We start from the raw sequence: 14,172 nt of genomic DNA on the forward strand, positions 1-14,172 counted from the left end.
TTTTCTAGCTGCAAAGCTCGAGTTTCATCCGAAAGCGTTTTCTCCGCCAGACTGTCAGCATCCTTTCTGATTGCTGCAACTGCCTTTTTGAGAGCGGCGACAAAGGTACCTTTTAGGTTCATAGAACACCTGGCCACTTTATCTACGGCAGCCAGGTTTTCTTCGATGCGTTTTCTGGCGTTTCCGACCGTACCCGTCTCGGTGGGTTTCTCGTTAAGAACCGCGAGTTCCGCCTCGGCTTCACTTTCTCTCTCCACTCTTCGGGCTCTTTGGTACCCCGGTTTCGTGCGTTCACGCGAAAGAGTAGGGGTGTCGCTGCAGCTACTCTCCTCGTCGTCCTGTCTCGTTCTCTTTCGGGGACGCCAAAAGCGCGACTTCTCCCCTGGGGTGCAAGGGGCCTCACCTAAGCCTCGAGGACGCTGTTGAGTGTGTGTCGAGCTTATGCTCAACATGGAGCCGGTTGAGTCTGAGCCCATATCGTCAGCCATCGCGTAGGACCAGGTTGCACTTTGCACCGGTGATTGACATCGAGTGCGCTGGACGGTCTCATTGTTCTCCCTTTTTGCGATCTCTCCTTGTGTAGAGGGCGTTTTAGAGGCGCCTGAGCACCCCTCCAACGGCCCGCTACGATCCGTAAGCTTGATCAGTATTTCCGTATTATTGCCAGGTCGTGAGTTTTTGGGTTCTGTCGCATGGTCGTGGTCCGCCCCCAGAATACGATGCGGACCGGATGCCATGACCTCTTGGTCATGGGAGGGATTTGACCCTCCTGGGGTATTATTATCTTTTCCGTTACTTTCCATGCTTTGTGGTGCTTTTAATTTAAGGAGGGGTAGCTCCCCTCCCTGGTGCCCTAGTGACCGGGTTTAAGCCCCCCCGGTCATGCATCCCATCGCCGGGAACCGAAACTTGGGATTCAGGTGACCTGTATACGGACAAAGTATACATGAATAGTACACGTTGTAGTAATAAGAATTAGAGATAGCGCGGGTACGGCGGACCAATGTAGGCCGAGAAAGAGACAGCCGCGCATAGGACGCACGGAATGAATAACCGCTTGTCCTCCACCTTGGCCTCGCATGTACCGAAGCAACACAAGAACATTTATACAGACGGACGTGAAACACCACTCTCCCCAATCCCCTTTAAGGGAGTAGGAAACACACATAACACCAACACAAGTAAACGCCGCTCCCGGATAAGGGAAGCGGGATACAATAAGTGAGCACGCACACAACACTCCGCAAATCAGTCTGTTGAAGTGCTGGAAGCACGTTGAGACACGAAGACAAACCACAGATCGCTAAAGTGCCCAGGCACCTAAAGCGCCATCTATCCGGCCGCATCTCACATGGTTCTTCTAATGAGAACCTGTCGGGAGCGGCTAATTACGTCGTGGTGGTCCCATTTGCTTTCCAGCAGCACGTTCAGGTATAAGCCCCGTGCTGCCGGTACTGAGCCCTCCCGCCACGACAAGGCTGGACCCCGCGGAACTACGTGTTCCGCGGTGGGAGGGATAGTAACTAGGTATGCCAACGTAGTAATTACTAAGGGTAATAGAATATCATGAAAAATTCTGTCAATATGTGTGTATGGTCAAAACCATGATTAAGTGTACTATGGATATTCTAAATCCATACTAAAGCCTGAAGCTTGTAGCAACCCTTTTTAAAATGTACGTATACTATTGACTATTGTTTCAATAGACACGTTCAATGTACTCAATAGAATTATAGCTCCCTAGAGCGTTACCTAATTAATTAATGGCTTGAACATAGATATTATATATTATACGCGCTGTCCTTTAATTAATGTATTTTAAACACGATATGGGTTAAGGTTGTTTAATTATGATCAAATGTACGTTTTGAAATGTTTCTGTTTAAATGACTTTATTTCAAAGATACTTAATTTCTTTAAAATTTCATACAGAAAATTTACAGTAGGTTAGTTATGTTAATCGTGTTATGAAATTATTTGACAATACAATGTGTACAATATTTTTTACAAAAGTGCAGAGAGGTCGTAGCTATGTTACAACAGGCATTATGTGACGATTGAATATTATATAATATCTTTTACACTCATTGCCATTTGATGGTTTGTAAATACATATTTATTCTATTAATTTAAAATAACTTTATTTTGTTGTCTTAAATCAGGGGTGGGCGTTTTACATGTTGAGGGCCAAAATAAGCAAATATGTTCGCAGGCCGCGTTTAAAAGTCATTACTAATTAGATAGATAGATTTAGGAATATAAGTTAAATTTTTTAATGTTTTTATCTAGAATAGTTGGTGTGGAAGTTATTTTGGAATTCTATCGTATTAGTAATTACTGTTAAGATAGAAAATGTAGTGAAAATAAAATAGTGTATTTTAAAGTACTGATAATATTTTTTTGCGATAGATATAAAACATTTAATAATATGACAATGTAATTATAAATAACAAAATGAAATTTAAAAAAAAATACATTATAATTGAATTATTAAATTTGCAATTGTTACAAACTACGAAAGTTTGAACACCGAAATCATTAAGACACTTGAGCTTGAATTTGGGAAACTAATTCATCGATATTTGGATTAATTCCACTGATACAAAGACGTTAAGAATTTTCCAAATTATCGACAGTCTTGAACGATGTGTTGATTTATTTTTTATTAATTAAGATTTATTTAATAGAAAATACACGAAAATAAAAGAAGATAAACGAAAAACACGAAAATACACGAAAATACACATAAATATACAAAGATAAACTAAAATACACTAAAATATCCACGAATAAACTAGTTTGGAATAATTGAGAAGCAATAAACATTTTGATGTGTCGCCCGTGAGTATCTAATATAGTATTTTTTTAGTTGGGTTTTTCAAAATATTTCGCGGGCCAGATAATATCTTACAGAGGGCCGGATTCGCGGCCATATATGTTGTAAACATAAATAAGAGACATCGTATGTTGCTATATATACGATGTCTATTGAAAGGAATGTTTAAAAAATATGTTTCACATGAGCATCATATTATTTAAATATAAATAAATTCGTTTATTTACAAAGAAAGTACATTTAGATTCATTAATTAAAAATATATCTCACAATCAACCACGTAAAAGTAGCTATGCAAATGTTATTAATCATAATGTCATAATAACAAGATTGTTTGAAATATTTTAAATTGTAAAAGTTTTGACCTGAAACTCTCTATACAAAATGCTAAATGCGTTTTTTATTCCCAAAACCTTCTCCGCCTTAATTACTTGTCAAATCTATATCTAACGTTAGATATTCTAGGATGATGAACTAAGTATGCAAATTCTGAGTTTAATTTTGAAAATATTGAAAATCAAACTACCTTTACGTGAAGTCTATCCCATCGTATTGAGTCCGGATTTGTTTCTTTTGTACTAGTTTCTAGGAAATATGCAGTCATCGTAGTTTTAATGTCAATTTCAATGTTGTCCCATACCACCATTGCCCATACAAAACAAACAAATTCTATAACCACCACTAGCAAAATTAATATGCCAGCCTGAAATGAGAAAAAATATTGTTAACATTTTGACACTAGATGGCGCTATTTTGCAAAACATAGGTTAACAAGTCTAATTAGCTATTACGAAAATATATATTTTCAAGAAACGTTTGCCTTATTAGTTCTTGTATATATATATTATATTCTTACAAAAATATATCTTGTATCTTCTTACACTTTAATCATACTAAATAACTAATTATAAGTTACAATAAAATTCGATTTGAGACTTAATAAAGTTACTAAAATTAGTATTGATTGACTTAATAAAGTTACTAAAATTGACATTCTTTACCATTATTACGTGTATTTGGTGCATAGATTTTGCTGTCCTCCACCCAATCCATGCAATCGAGCATGTAATGATAGCCATCATTAGCAGAAGTATTGCTGGATACTCCACATTTACACCAATGAAATGCCGGTATACAAATAAACGGTATAACAGAAACCCACTAGCGCCGAAAAGTACTATCGCTGACATCTGTTGGGAACATAAAAAAATACATAAACTCGTTATTATACGCCCAAGTGAGCGTGATCCTAAATACATTGAAAACTACAGAGTATACATAGAAACTAGCGCTTCGCAAGAGGAAAATCTGAGAAAATGAGGTCAATCGAATTCAGCCGTATTATCGTGAACTATATTGTGTGGGAAAAAGTTGATTACAAAAGAATCGGTGACTGTTTTTAAACATTAAACCTATATATTGAATAAAAATCGCCCTTTATTTTACAACAATACATTTGAAACATGTTTTTGTTGCAGCGAGTTGTCCGCGTTGTTATGACAACAAAGCTGATTCAGCATAACGGGAACGATTCAACAAAAAGGCCGGAATAAAATTCTATAGCAAAATACTCACCGCGAATAAAACGTTGAATGTTAGCACAAGATATTTCCAACAATTTGAGGATAGAGCCATTGTGAATCGTTCACATGTCCGAGATCTAATAACGTGTTTAATCTCGAAACAAAAGCACGGTCGTTCCACCTCAAGGAGTACTGTTTGTATGTCGCTTCGCCCGTAACTCAAGTTACAACTGAGTGTGCATCGCGCACAATAAAATAAAACAATTATAGTCTATTAAATATTGAAGTGAATGAAAATGTTCTTGGAAAGCGGAATGTGCTTGATGCTGTTTATCAGCTTATCGCATAGATAAATGTTTTCGTAATCTAACCTACTTTTAAATGCTATGGCTTTTCTCGTACGCTGTCGAAGTATTAATAGCGAGAGACATTTTCTATTTTTAACGCTTTTATCCCGGAGTTATTGCAATGATTCAGTGGTACTTTTAAAAAATAGTCAAAGTGAGATCATATTTTTGAGTGTAGAGTTTAATTCTCTTTGTAGATCAGATAAAAATAGATGGACTATAGATTCATAATTAAAAATTCATAAGTAGCTCAATTACTTTAGATATTTCGTATTTATTTATTTAATATTAACTATCAAGTCGTACAACAAGACCAGTCGTTAACTAACTCGTACATTTGTACCATTACTTTGATACATACCTAATTATATTAATTAATGTACATATATTTTAATGAACGACACTGAATTAGTCTATATGTCCTAATGATTAATTGTGGAGGGCCAAGTACTGACTTTTGACAATGGATTTTCGTAGCACGAAAAATATGCCCGGTATTTCTTGGACAATAAGTAATAACTACATTAAAGGGAATGAAATAATATGAAAAAAAATTAACATATTTTTGGTTAATACTTTGAGTTCATTCTATTATCGAAATGTTTTTGATTTTCATAACTATACATTACGTTACAGTACAGTTTATATGTTATTGCTATGTCGACCTCCATCGGGACCTTAATGAAGAGGATGTCACCATAATAATCAAAAGGATCGCTGCCCACGGACAAAGGCTCCACCAACACGTAAATGTCGAGGCTATTCAACTGATTGACACCACGAGCCTAGTGAGGAGATTGAATAGGACAAAACCATTAGAACCATTAGAATAGTACACAAGAATAGAGTGCGAAGACATTTAATAGAGACTGTAATTGGACAATTTCCTATTCTAAATATCCTTTTTCGTATATAATAAAAATTGATTGTATTGTTAAACTATGTCTTTATGCAGAGATAATTTATAAAAACATATTGCTACAAAATGAAACAGAAGTATACATTAAATAAATAAATTAACAGTAAGAATTTCAAACTGAAAACACTGAAGAGAGCGTCCCTCGATGCTATGTTCACCGTTTCAAATCGTACGTTTTTAGCAATACAACAGGAAAGAGTAATGATACAGACTGTTAGGAAGTCTATAATAAGATACATTTTTAATTAGTACCAATCATGTATTGCATTCAGGAAATATTCGAGGAATCCGACAATTTAAACTTGAAATTTAAATTTGCCTGTTTTGTGTTTTCTAAATTTTATCGATGACGCTGTATGCTTATTTACATATGTATTTTTATTTATTTATATACAACTATCAATTCTTGGGTTAAATTAATGAATTAATTGTCTGCGCAATTAATACTTGCTCGAGCAATGTGACATCGAAGCAGCTTCTTAGAAAAATGTTTCAATGTACTGGCTTGATTAATGGTTTCTGGACTCTCAATAAGTCCATTGTTCGAATCCTGGCTAACTTAGCCAGGCACTGCGTAGGCTTCACGGAACGACCTGACTGCCACGAGGATTTCTGGACTAACAGCCTCTGCAGTTATGGCTGTATGTTACGTATGTCAGTCTTACAAACCCAAAACTTTTGTTTCACCGAAAACTGAACTCAGGGTTAGGTTAGTTATACACGTATTACATAGCACTTGTCTATGTGACTTAAAAAAATGTTGTTCCTTCAAGACCTAGACTATAATTATGATAAAAAATGTTCTAGATTTTCTATTCACTGGTTAGCCTCGTTTAACACGGGAAATGATGTTGATGTAATCCAAACGATACTTTAGTACTTAGGAATCTTTGCAACCTAATTCATTATGAATATTTATTTAAGGTTTATTCCTACAATTTAAGTATAGCTGACCTAGTGGCTTTATCTACTCTCATCCTTCAGGTCGTAGGTTCAATGCTGTGCACTAATCGACTTTCTATATCGCAATCCCCACCGAAGAGGTGAAGGGAATCATCGTCATATCAAATCTAAAAATTAGCGACAAGTCATACAGAAGGCGGATTACCTACTTATGTAAGTAAAAACGCCAATATGATTATGGGTGTTGTATGTTTTGTTCGTAATAACTCAGGCGTATATGTGATAAATATTGATTAATTAAAAATGCGGTATTCTTATAACGTCCTCAATAATACGTATAATATTTTTCATGACATAAATGTTACAATAAACAAAACTAAATATCGTTTTGTTTGATGAAAATAATTTTCTTTCTTTCTAATTGGAATTCTAAAAATAAAAGTTTAAGTGTCCAAAAACATACATCTTACATCAAGTAATTGTTAGGTAAGTTAAATTTTAAAAAGCTGGCCTGAAATTTATTACTGTTCTACCTAAAATAAATAAAGCATAAACAGAACGATAACATTCCATGCACCATTGTAAACCTACAATATACACATATAAAATATATTATGCGAGATTAATTCAATTGAAATTAATAATAGTCACAAAAGCATATCTCTTTCACCAATAGTTCTGGTAACCCCTCCAAATGTACGACTTTCATGGCTTTCCTTACATCTTCCTTAACATCAGCACTAACTGGGCCAGCTTGCTTTGCAGTGCGTATCATATTTCTAGCCTTATCTAAGTTTCTTTCCCCCATAGCCAATAATGCTAAAACAGCCCATCCATCAGCTAGCATTGGCTCTGTTTTGACAGCTGCAGCGGCCCAACGTTCAGCCAGACTTTCCATGCCAATTTTCATATAAACGCGACTTAAAACTAAAGCAGAATATGCCGATGGAGCTATCTTATGCGCACGCGCTGCTCGCTGCAGTGCGCCTTGTGGGTTAGATTTAATACCACCTAATGCAGCCCGCAACAGAACAGAAGGAGGTAGTTTTGCGCCAGCTCTATCTGCTTCAGATAAACCTTTCTCGCACTCTCCATCCCAACCACGAGCAAACACCAAACATGTAAGCCGCATTTGCGATAAAATGCAAGATGGACCAAATTTTTTTATCGCCGTCTCTGTTACTTGTACAGCTTTATCAACTTGTCTTAGCAAGAGTAAATAGGCCGCTTGTACATAAAAATAATCCTCGGTGATTACAGTTTTAAGATTCAAACGTGACCCTCTGGTAGCACAACCTTTTAGACTACATTGCATCAACAGTTCACTAAAGCGAAAACATCTCAGACAGAGAAAGAAAGTTGACGCTATTAGCAAAGGATTGCTTATATCAATCAGAGAAGGAATCCAAAATGACTCTTCTTCGCCGCTAGTCTCGACCCACCTCTGCAAGAATCGTTTCCATTCACGGGGTAACTCATACGCTTTGCGCATTTTTTTTGCGGCAATAAAAGCTGCGTAAGCATTTTCGTGGAAATGATAGAATGAATGCAATGCTGCCCATGCGATAGCATTAGTCACACCATCCGTTATATCACCTTTTAGTGCGATACGCAGCGCTGCGTGTGCTTTGTCGTAAGAATCACCTGTTTTGTCGTAATTAATTGCACCCAACGCCCAAAGTAGGAATCTATTTCTTGGCTGAAAGCTCAACGCTTTCAAGATACAATCACGAGCATCACTTTCGTTTTGATTTTCTAAATATCGCAGAGCTTTACACAGCAAAGGCCTCGGGTGTTTGGGAAGAGCCCTTAAATTTTGTTCGATATGGTGATTCATAATCCTTCCGTCACCACCTATTCGGCTCCTAGCAGCTGCAACACGAGAAGTTGGCCGAGGCAGAGGGGGTTGTGGAGCAAATGACGCAGTAACGGCACGTCGGCAAGCCACATGTTGCGCAGTAATAGTATCTTGCAAATAAGTTTGAGAACATTCTCCAGGCGGAAATTGCTTAAGCATCGATCGTACGCGATACAAGAGACGGTTAGCTGCCGTGCGTTTTATGCTTTGATTCATAGGCATATTTCCCTTACAAGACAAGCCGCATAGTTCTTTATGCACTGCTAAAGCGCCTCCTTCTTTTCTAATTTTCCGAACATCTATAAATGGGTCTTCTGGAGTTGGTTCGACACGTATCTCGTCTACTGGGCCAGCTGGGCTCTCCGGACAAGAATAGCCTAATTTTTCATAGAGAGCGGCTATTTTGGATTTAGGAACAAGGGGTTCAAATAAATCAAACCTTATAGCTATATAAGCGACGTGGTTAAGTTCATCTGTAACGACGTCAGATTCTCGAACACTAATTTTAGCACTAGTAGGCGGTAACTCTAACAATGGCCTCATTCGTTCAGGTAATTCTGATTCATTAAAATATAATAACTTTGCACAAGTTGTTACTCCATATTGGCCCGGCTGCAACAGTACTCCTAAATCAATAAAAGACATGTAACGTCCTCTGACATCAATCTTGCCTTGTTTTGGAACACCTGCCAGTTCTACCAAAAATGGACCATCTTCTAATCGCTCTCGAAAAGCAATAGGATCTACAAGAACGCGTTTCATTGCATTCCAATAAACAGAAATGCATAAATCGGTATCCTTTGGTTCACAATCAGATATAAACTTATCTTCTTCTGGAATATTATAAAGCGTGTTGGCACCATATGCAGCATTACTTATTGATGACCAAACTACTTTCGTTGCTGATGCAGTACTCGTGGACATACCAAAATTAATGGGCATAGGGTTATGTATTTCATTTAATCCAACAGCGCTCATATAAACCGTTCCTTCTTTGGCAATCGGAAGACAGTGGGCAGAAAGCATAGTAATTATAATTGGAACTCTGCTGTTTTCAACAACACCATTGGTCTCTGCATGTACAATGACTGAACTGGTAGTAACTTCCCCGGTGTTTAAAACATATAGCGGTGCGTTAACAACAATTTTCTCCTCTCCTAGCAATAATGGATAAAGATCAACATTTCCGCCTACACGATTATCAACGTGAAGGAAAGGATCCGGATCTTTCGTAGGCTTCCCACCAGCAAGACGCAATAGGAACGTAAGCGGCCTATCGATTAATATACTTTGGTCAGAATTCTTCTTCAAATCTAAGGGGAGTGATTGCATAAATTGAACTTCTTCATTGATCCACTTCGTTTCAAATAAAATCTGGCCGTCAAATAAAACGAGAAATATCCAGTCTCCAGGACCAGGTTTCTCACCCTGTAGTGTTAATGAGACACTGGCTTCCCTTGGAGTAAGATAAATACTTTCATATTCACCCAAAACGCTAGATTTATCAGTCGAAGATTTTAAACTTTTAGTCGGCATTATTATTTACAATATGTACCTATATTTGATAAGAAGGATTTTGTTATGTTGACTTTATTGACATCAAAATTTGACAAATTAGACCAATATTTTAATTTATAACTGACAAGGATTTCTTTGAATGGCTACTTTGTTATTTACTATAAAACGATTCTTTAAGATCACTTATTTCATTATGAATATGTTTATTCTTATATGAATACCTGATTTAAGATATAATCATTATTAATTATTGCAACGGTCCGTTATTGAAGCACAGACAAAGTGGTGCATGGTGTTGGATGATCACAGATTATTGGTTTCATTTACCTTATTTAACACGTACAACACGTCTGACAACTGAGAACTGCTGTCAGCTGTTGTAAATAGTAAATACTAAATTCAAATTGTTTTGATTTTATTTCAGCTACTTTTATTTTTCTTTTATAGTGTATATAATAATAATATGAATCAAAATGTACACACTACTACATGGGTTTTATAAATATGTTGTTCAAAAAGACGAGTATTGTGTGTTAATATTAGGTCTCGATAATGCAGGGAAAACGGTAAATTAAACACATTTTATTATGTCCAGAACTTTTTACCACTTTCTTCACTGTTATTTTCAATTTCTATTACAGACATATTTGGAGGCCGCTAAAACGAAATTTACTAAAAAATATATAGGTATGAACCCTAATAGAATTACTACAACTGTTGGCCTTAACATAGGAAAGATAGATGTGGATGGAATAAGACTTAACTTTTGGGATCTGGGTGGTCAACAGGAACTACAATCCTTGTGGGACAAAGTATGTGACATATTTAAATTTTTTTTGAGAAAAATTTTATTCAAGTAATTCTTCTTTGCATATTGTTTTCAACTACTGGGTTATTAAATCTCAGTTAATGCATGCAGAGCAAGTGTGTTTCTTTCCTTTGCAATGCTAATTGCTATTATAGCAACATTTTTACCATACACACATTTAAAATATTCATATTTTGCAGTATTATGCTGAATGTCACGCTGTCATATATATTGTTGATTCGTCTGATAGAGAGAGAGTATCTGAGTCAAAAGAAACTTTTGGTAAGTGACTAGCTGCAACACACCATTTTACTTGTATTCAATTTTCAATTTCTTTAAAAATTCTTTATTTTGTTACACAAAAAATTATACTGGTATATACCCAGTGAACATAACTAAAGTGTGTTCAATTAAAAAAAACTACAAACATATAATATTAGTAAAAACAATGGGCAAATGTATGCAAAGCAATATTTTATAATATCCTTTTATAAAAGAAACACATAGGCTACAATGTATTTCTTGTGTAATTGTTTTTAAATATTTACAGACAGAATGATAGCATCAGAACATTTAACGGGTGTGCCACTGTTGGTGCTAGCTAATAAACAAGATATTCCAGACTGTATGGGTGTTCACACAGTGAAACCTATATTTAATCAAAATGCTCACCTCATTGGAGCAAGAGACATTATGCTTATGGCTACATCAGCATTGACTGGGTAATTAGTTTTATTTAATTGCATATTATCAAGGTACCAGTAAATGTTTGTTCATTCCTTCTTGTTATTTTTAATTTTAATATATTTTGGTTAGTATACTGACTACTTCAATCTTGAGTACAGCATGTGCATGTTACAGTCATAAGTAATCTCGTTATATCCTTTTATTAAATATTCTTTTACTATCAAAATTTTCAATTATGAAAAAACACAGTCTTGAATGCCAATACAAAATGCTAGATCTATTTTGAACTGATCAACTTCAAGCATCGATCAATCTAGCATTATGTATCAAACAAGACTTGTCTTCGCCCATATGCTATATAGCTAATGACAATACATAAATTGTAAAATGAGTTTAATAGTTTCAGCCATCCCTTAAGTTTTTTACCGCTGTCAAATGACATATAAAGTTGTTTATTAGTCTTTTTTTCTTTTGTTTTCGCCCATGGCGCAGGCTTTTGACCATACCGCCTAGTCTTTCGTCGATCCATTTTGTCATCATATCAATAGATGGTATATTATATTCTAGTGTTTATTCTAGAAGATAATTAAAATAAATTTTACCTAAATTATGATACAGGCAAATTTTTAATCAAGGTTCAAATACTTAATATTTTATTTGATAATTAATATTAATGACTTAAACAAAGTTGCAACCGCGATAATTTTGTGTTGATTGTTATATCTAACGCTAGATGGCGCTAAAACTAAAAAGTCAAGACTAGATCAATGACTAGTAATTATTGTTCTGAATTTTCTACTACAAGTATCGCTGCTTGTATCTCTTTATACAACATATTTAAACTCTTTAGAATATATTTTTTTATTACCCAGCACGCCTCATGCCACTAGGGATTCCCTCGCTTCCATTCTTGTTTAAAAAATTTGTTTGAAATATATTTATAGTTGTATTTTATTTAAACATTAATTATCTTTTGGAATAAATTGCATATGTATACTTATTTTATTTTTGAGTATGTGGAGACTTGTCGTGCTCATTTATATTAAGTCTCCGAGGATTACTGGCTATGAATTATTTATAATGTTGCACATACATATATTTTGTTATGTACTAATTAATGACTAAGCACTGCATTGTTGTTGATTTGTGTTAATGACCTTGGCGTTTAGTAATAAATAATTTAAAAAGATTAAACCATATTAAATGTAGCAATTCATAAAAAAATGTTACTATGTTAGATAATTGCACTCAATTTTTAACGATGTATTTGCTAATTATTTTCACGTATAAATTAGTGCCCTTGACTTCGGCCGTTTTAACAAACGAAAAATAAATTATCAGCCAATTCAATAATTTTATAAACATAACTAATAATATTATTTAAAATGGACAGATAATAAAAATTCAGTTAAAATACGGATAACTTTTGTTCTAAAATGTTGCTCATTGACGAAAGCGGGGAGAATTGCTTTTGTATTATTGAACATTAGAACGTTTCAAATACGTTTACTCTAATACAATGCAAAAACAATAATACTTTTTTGATAAAGGGTATAAAAAATCTCTACAGGTATTAGTATTCTTTTTTTGAATTCAACTCCGTGTTAATATCCTGAGACCGCTACATTTTCTACGCATGATAATTATAAATAGTTAAACTAAACTGCTATTTTCGAAACCCACTTAATATACCGCATATATAAACCAAATTTATCCAATTCAGAACTTCTAAATATATACATATAAAGATTTGACTATGCTTACTAAATGTACCCTCGTAGTATGTATGTATCAAGATAACAGCGTCCCGATTCTTAAAAGGCCGGCATTTCACTTCGGGCAATGTTAGTATCCATCGGCGGCGATCACTTAACATCAGGTGACCCTTCTTTTTACCCCCTGTTTGTTTGTTTATATGACATAAAAAAGAGTTGCATCTTTTTTTGGGGTGACACCCATCCGGTCTCTCAACTTTGAGAACAATGTACAAACAAATAACAACTTAATCGTTAGCATAAACATCTCGTTTTCAGGAGTTCCTCCACTAGCACTAGCTCAGCTCTATATAGAATTCCTGACGCTGTCGTCGGGGATTCCCCGTCCCATACTCGCGATCTTTTAATAAATTGTTCATATCCTCTATCATATAAAATTTATTGGTTTATACTTATATAAAAGCGATAGAATTGATTCGGATAGGTACCAGACTAATCACCGATTTCCCCGTGCATCTAAAAAACTGCAACGATGGCAATTTTTTTTTTAAATTTGTGATTTTATAAAGACTAAAATAAACTGATTAGCTACGCTAATCGCTAAGTCGTCACTTATCTAGTTTGGTGTTTAAACAACCTTCATATTCATTTGCATGAAGTCTTAACCACGGTATCATTAAAATGTATTTAATTTATTATAGTATTGTTCAACCTTGCTTTAACATATATAAAAGTCAGTATTCATATTGTAAACATTACGCATACATGTGCACTTATTATTTCTAGTGACGGTGTGGACGAGGGCATTAGATGGCTCGTCGATTGTATAAAGAGGAACAACGTAGATCGACCGCCGCGAAACCACGAAGACAACCTATAGTGATTCGGTTACATTATACTATCGCAATGAATAATAATTAGCTTTCCTATTAAGATAATGATGTGACGCGCCCATTGTTTTGTACAGTATTGATATTCGAAAATAAAACATTAAACATGTTAGTGTCTATTGCTATCCCTTTTCAGTGATAAATGTTTTTGATAAGAGATACGTAATT

The 14,172-nt window shown here is 35.1% G+C and overlaps 3 protein-coding genes across 3 annotated transcripts in view; 1 reads left to right on the top strand and 2 right to left on the bottom strand.

Annotated features, from left to right (window-relative positions):
* Positions 1 to 4,700, bottom strand: part of LOC110996637 (23 kDa integral membrane protein) — a 29,555-nt gene extending 24,855 nt beyond the window's left edge. The window contains exons 1-3 of the mRNA XM_022264412.2: positions 4,412 to 4,700; positions 3,838 to 4,026; positions 3,363 to 3,539 (exon numbers count right to left, since the gene is read on the bottom strand). Of these exons, the coding sequence (XP_022120104.1) occupies positions 3,363 to 3,539; positions 3,838 to 4,026; positions 4,412 to 4,471 (426 nt within the window). The 5' untranslated portion in view covers positions 4,472 to 4,700. The remainder of the gene's footprint in view (positions 1 to 3,362; positions 3,540 to 3,837; positions 4,027 to 4,411) is intronic.
* Positions 4,701 to 7,165: 2,465 nt separating this feature from the next.
* LOC110996636 lies at positions 7,166 to 9,922 on the bottom strand. Its single transcript, XM_022264411.2, has one exon. The coding sequence runs from the start codon at positions 9,920 to 9,922 to the stop codon at positions 7,166 to 7,168; it is 2,757 nt and encodes a 918-aa protein (XP_022120103.2).
* A 343-nt stretch (positions 9,923 to 10,265) lies between these two features.
* Positions 10,266 to 14,113, top strand: LOC110996633 (ADP-ribosylation factor-related protein 1). Its single transcript, XM_022264406.2, has 5 exons — positions 10,266 to 10,470; positions 10,546 to 10,716; positions 10,913 to 10,994; positions 11,263 to 11,434; positions 13,901 to 14,113. The coding sequence occupies exons 1-5, from the start codon at positions 10,378 to 10,380 to the stop codon at positions 13,992 to 13,994; spliced, it is 612 nt and encodes a 203-aa protein (XP_022120098.1). The 5' UTR covers positions 10,266 to 10,377; the 3' UTR covers positions 13,995 to 14,113.
* Positions 14,114 to 14,172: the final 59 nt, after the last annotated feature.

The sequence above is a fragment of the Pieris rapae genome, chromosome 8, assembly GCF_905147795.1.
Source record: "Pieris rapae chromosome 8, ilPieRapa1.1, whole genome shotgun sequence".
NCBI classification, from domain to species: Eukaryota; Metazoa; Arthropoda; class Insecta; order Lepidoptera; family Pieridae; genus Pieris; species Pieris rapae.

Bases quoted from the DNA above. Each gene is read 5' to 3' on its own strand.
- LOC110996636 (XM_022264411.2), bottom strand. From the start codon at position 9,922: ATGCCGACTAAAAGTTTAAAATCTTCGACTGATAAATCTAGCGTTTTG.
- LOC110996633 (XM_022264406.2), top strand. From the start codon at position 10,378: ATGTACACACTACTACATGGGTTTTATAAATATGTTGTTCAAAAAGAC. The intron at 10,717-10,912 runs GTATGTGACATA...CATATTTTGCAG, and splicing joins TACAATCCTTGTGGGACAAA to TATTATGCTGAATGTCACGC. The intron at 10,995-11,262 runs GTAAGTGACTAG...AAATATTTACAG, and splicing joins TGAGTCAAAAGAAACTTTTG to ACAGAATGATAGCATCAGAA.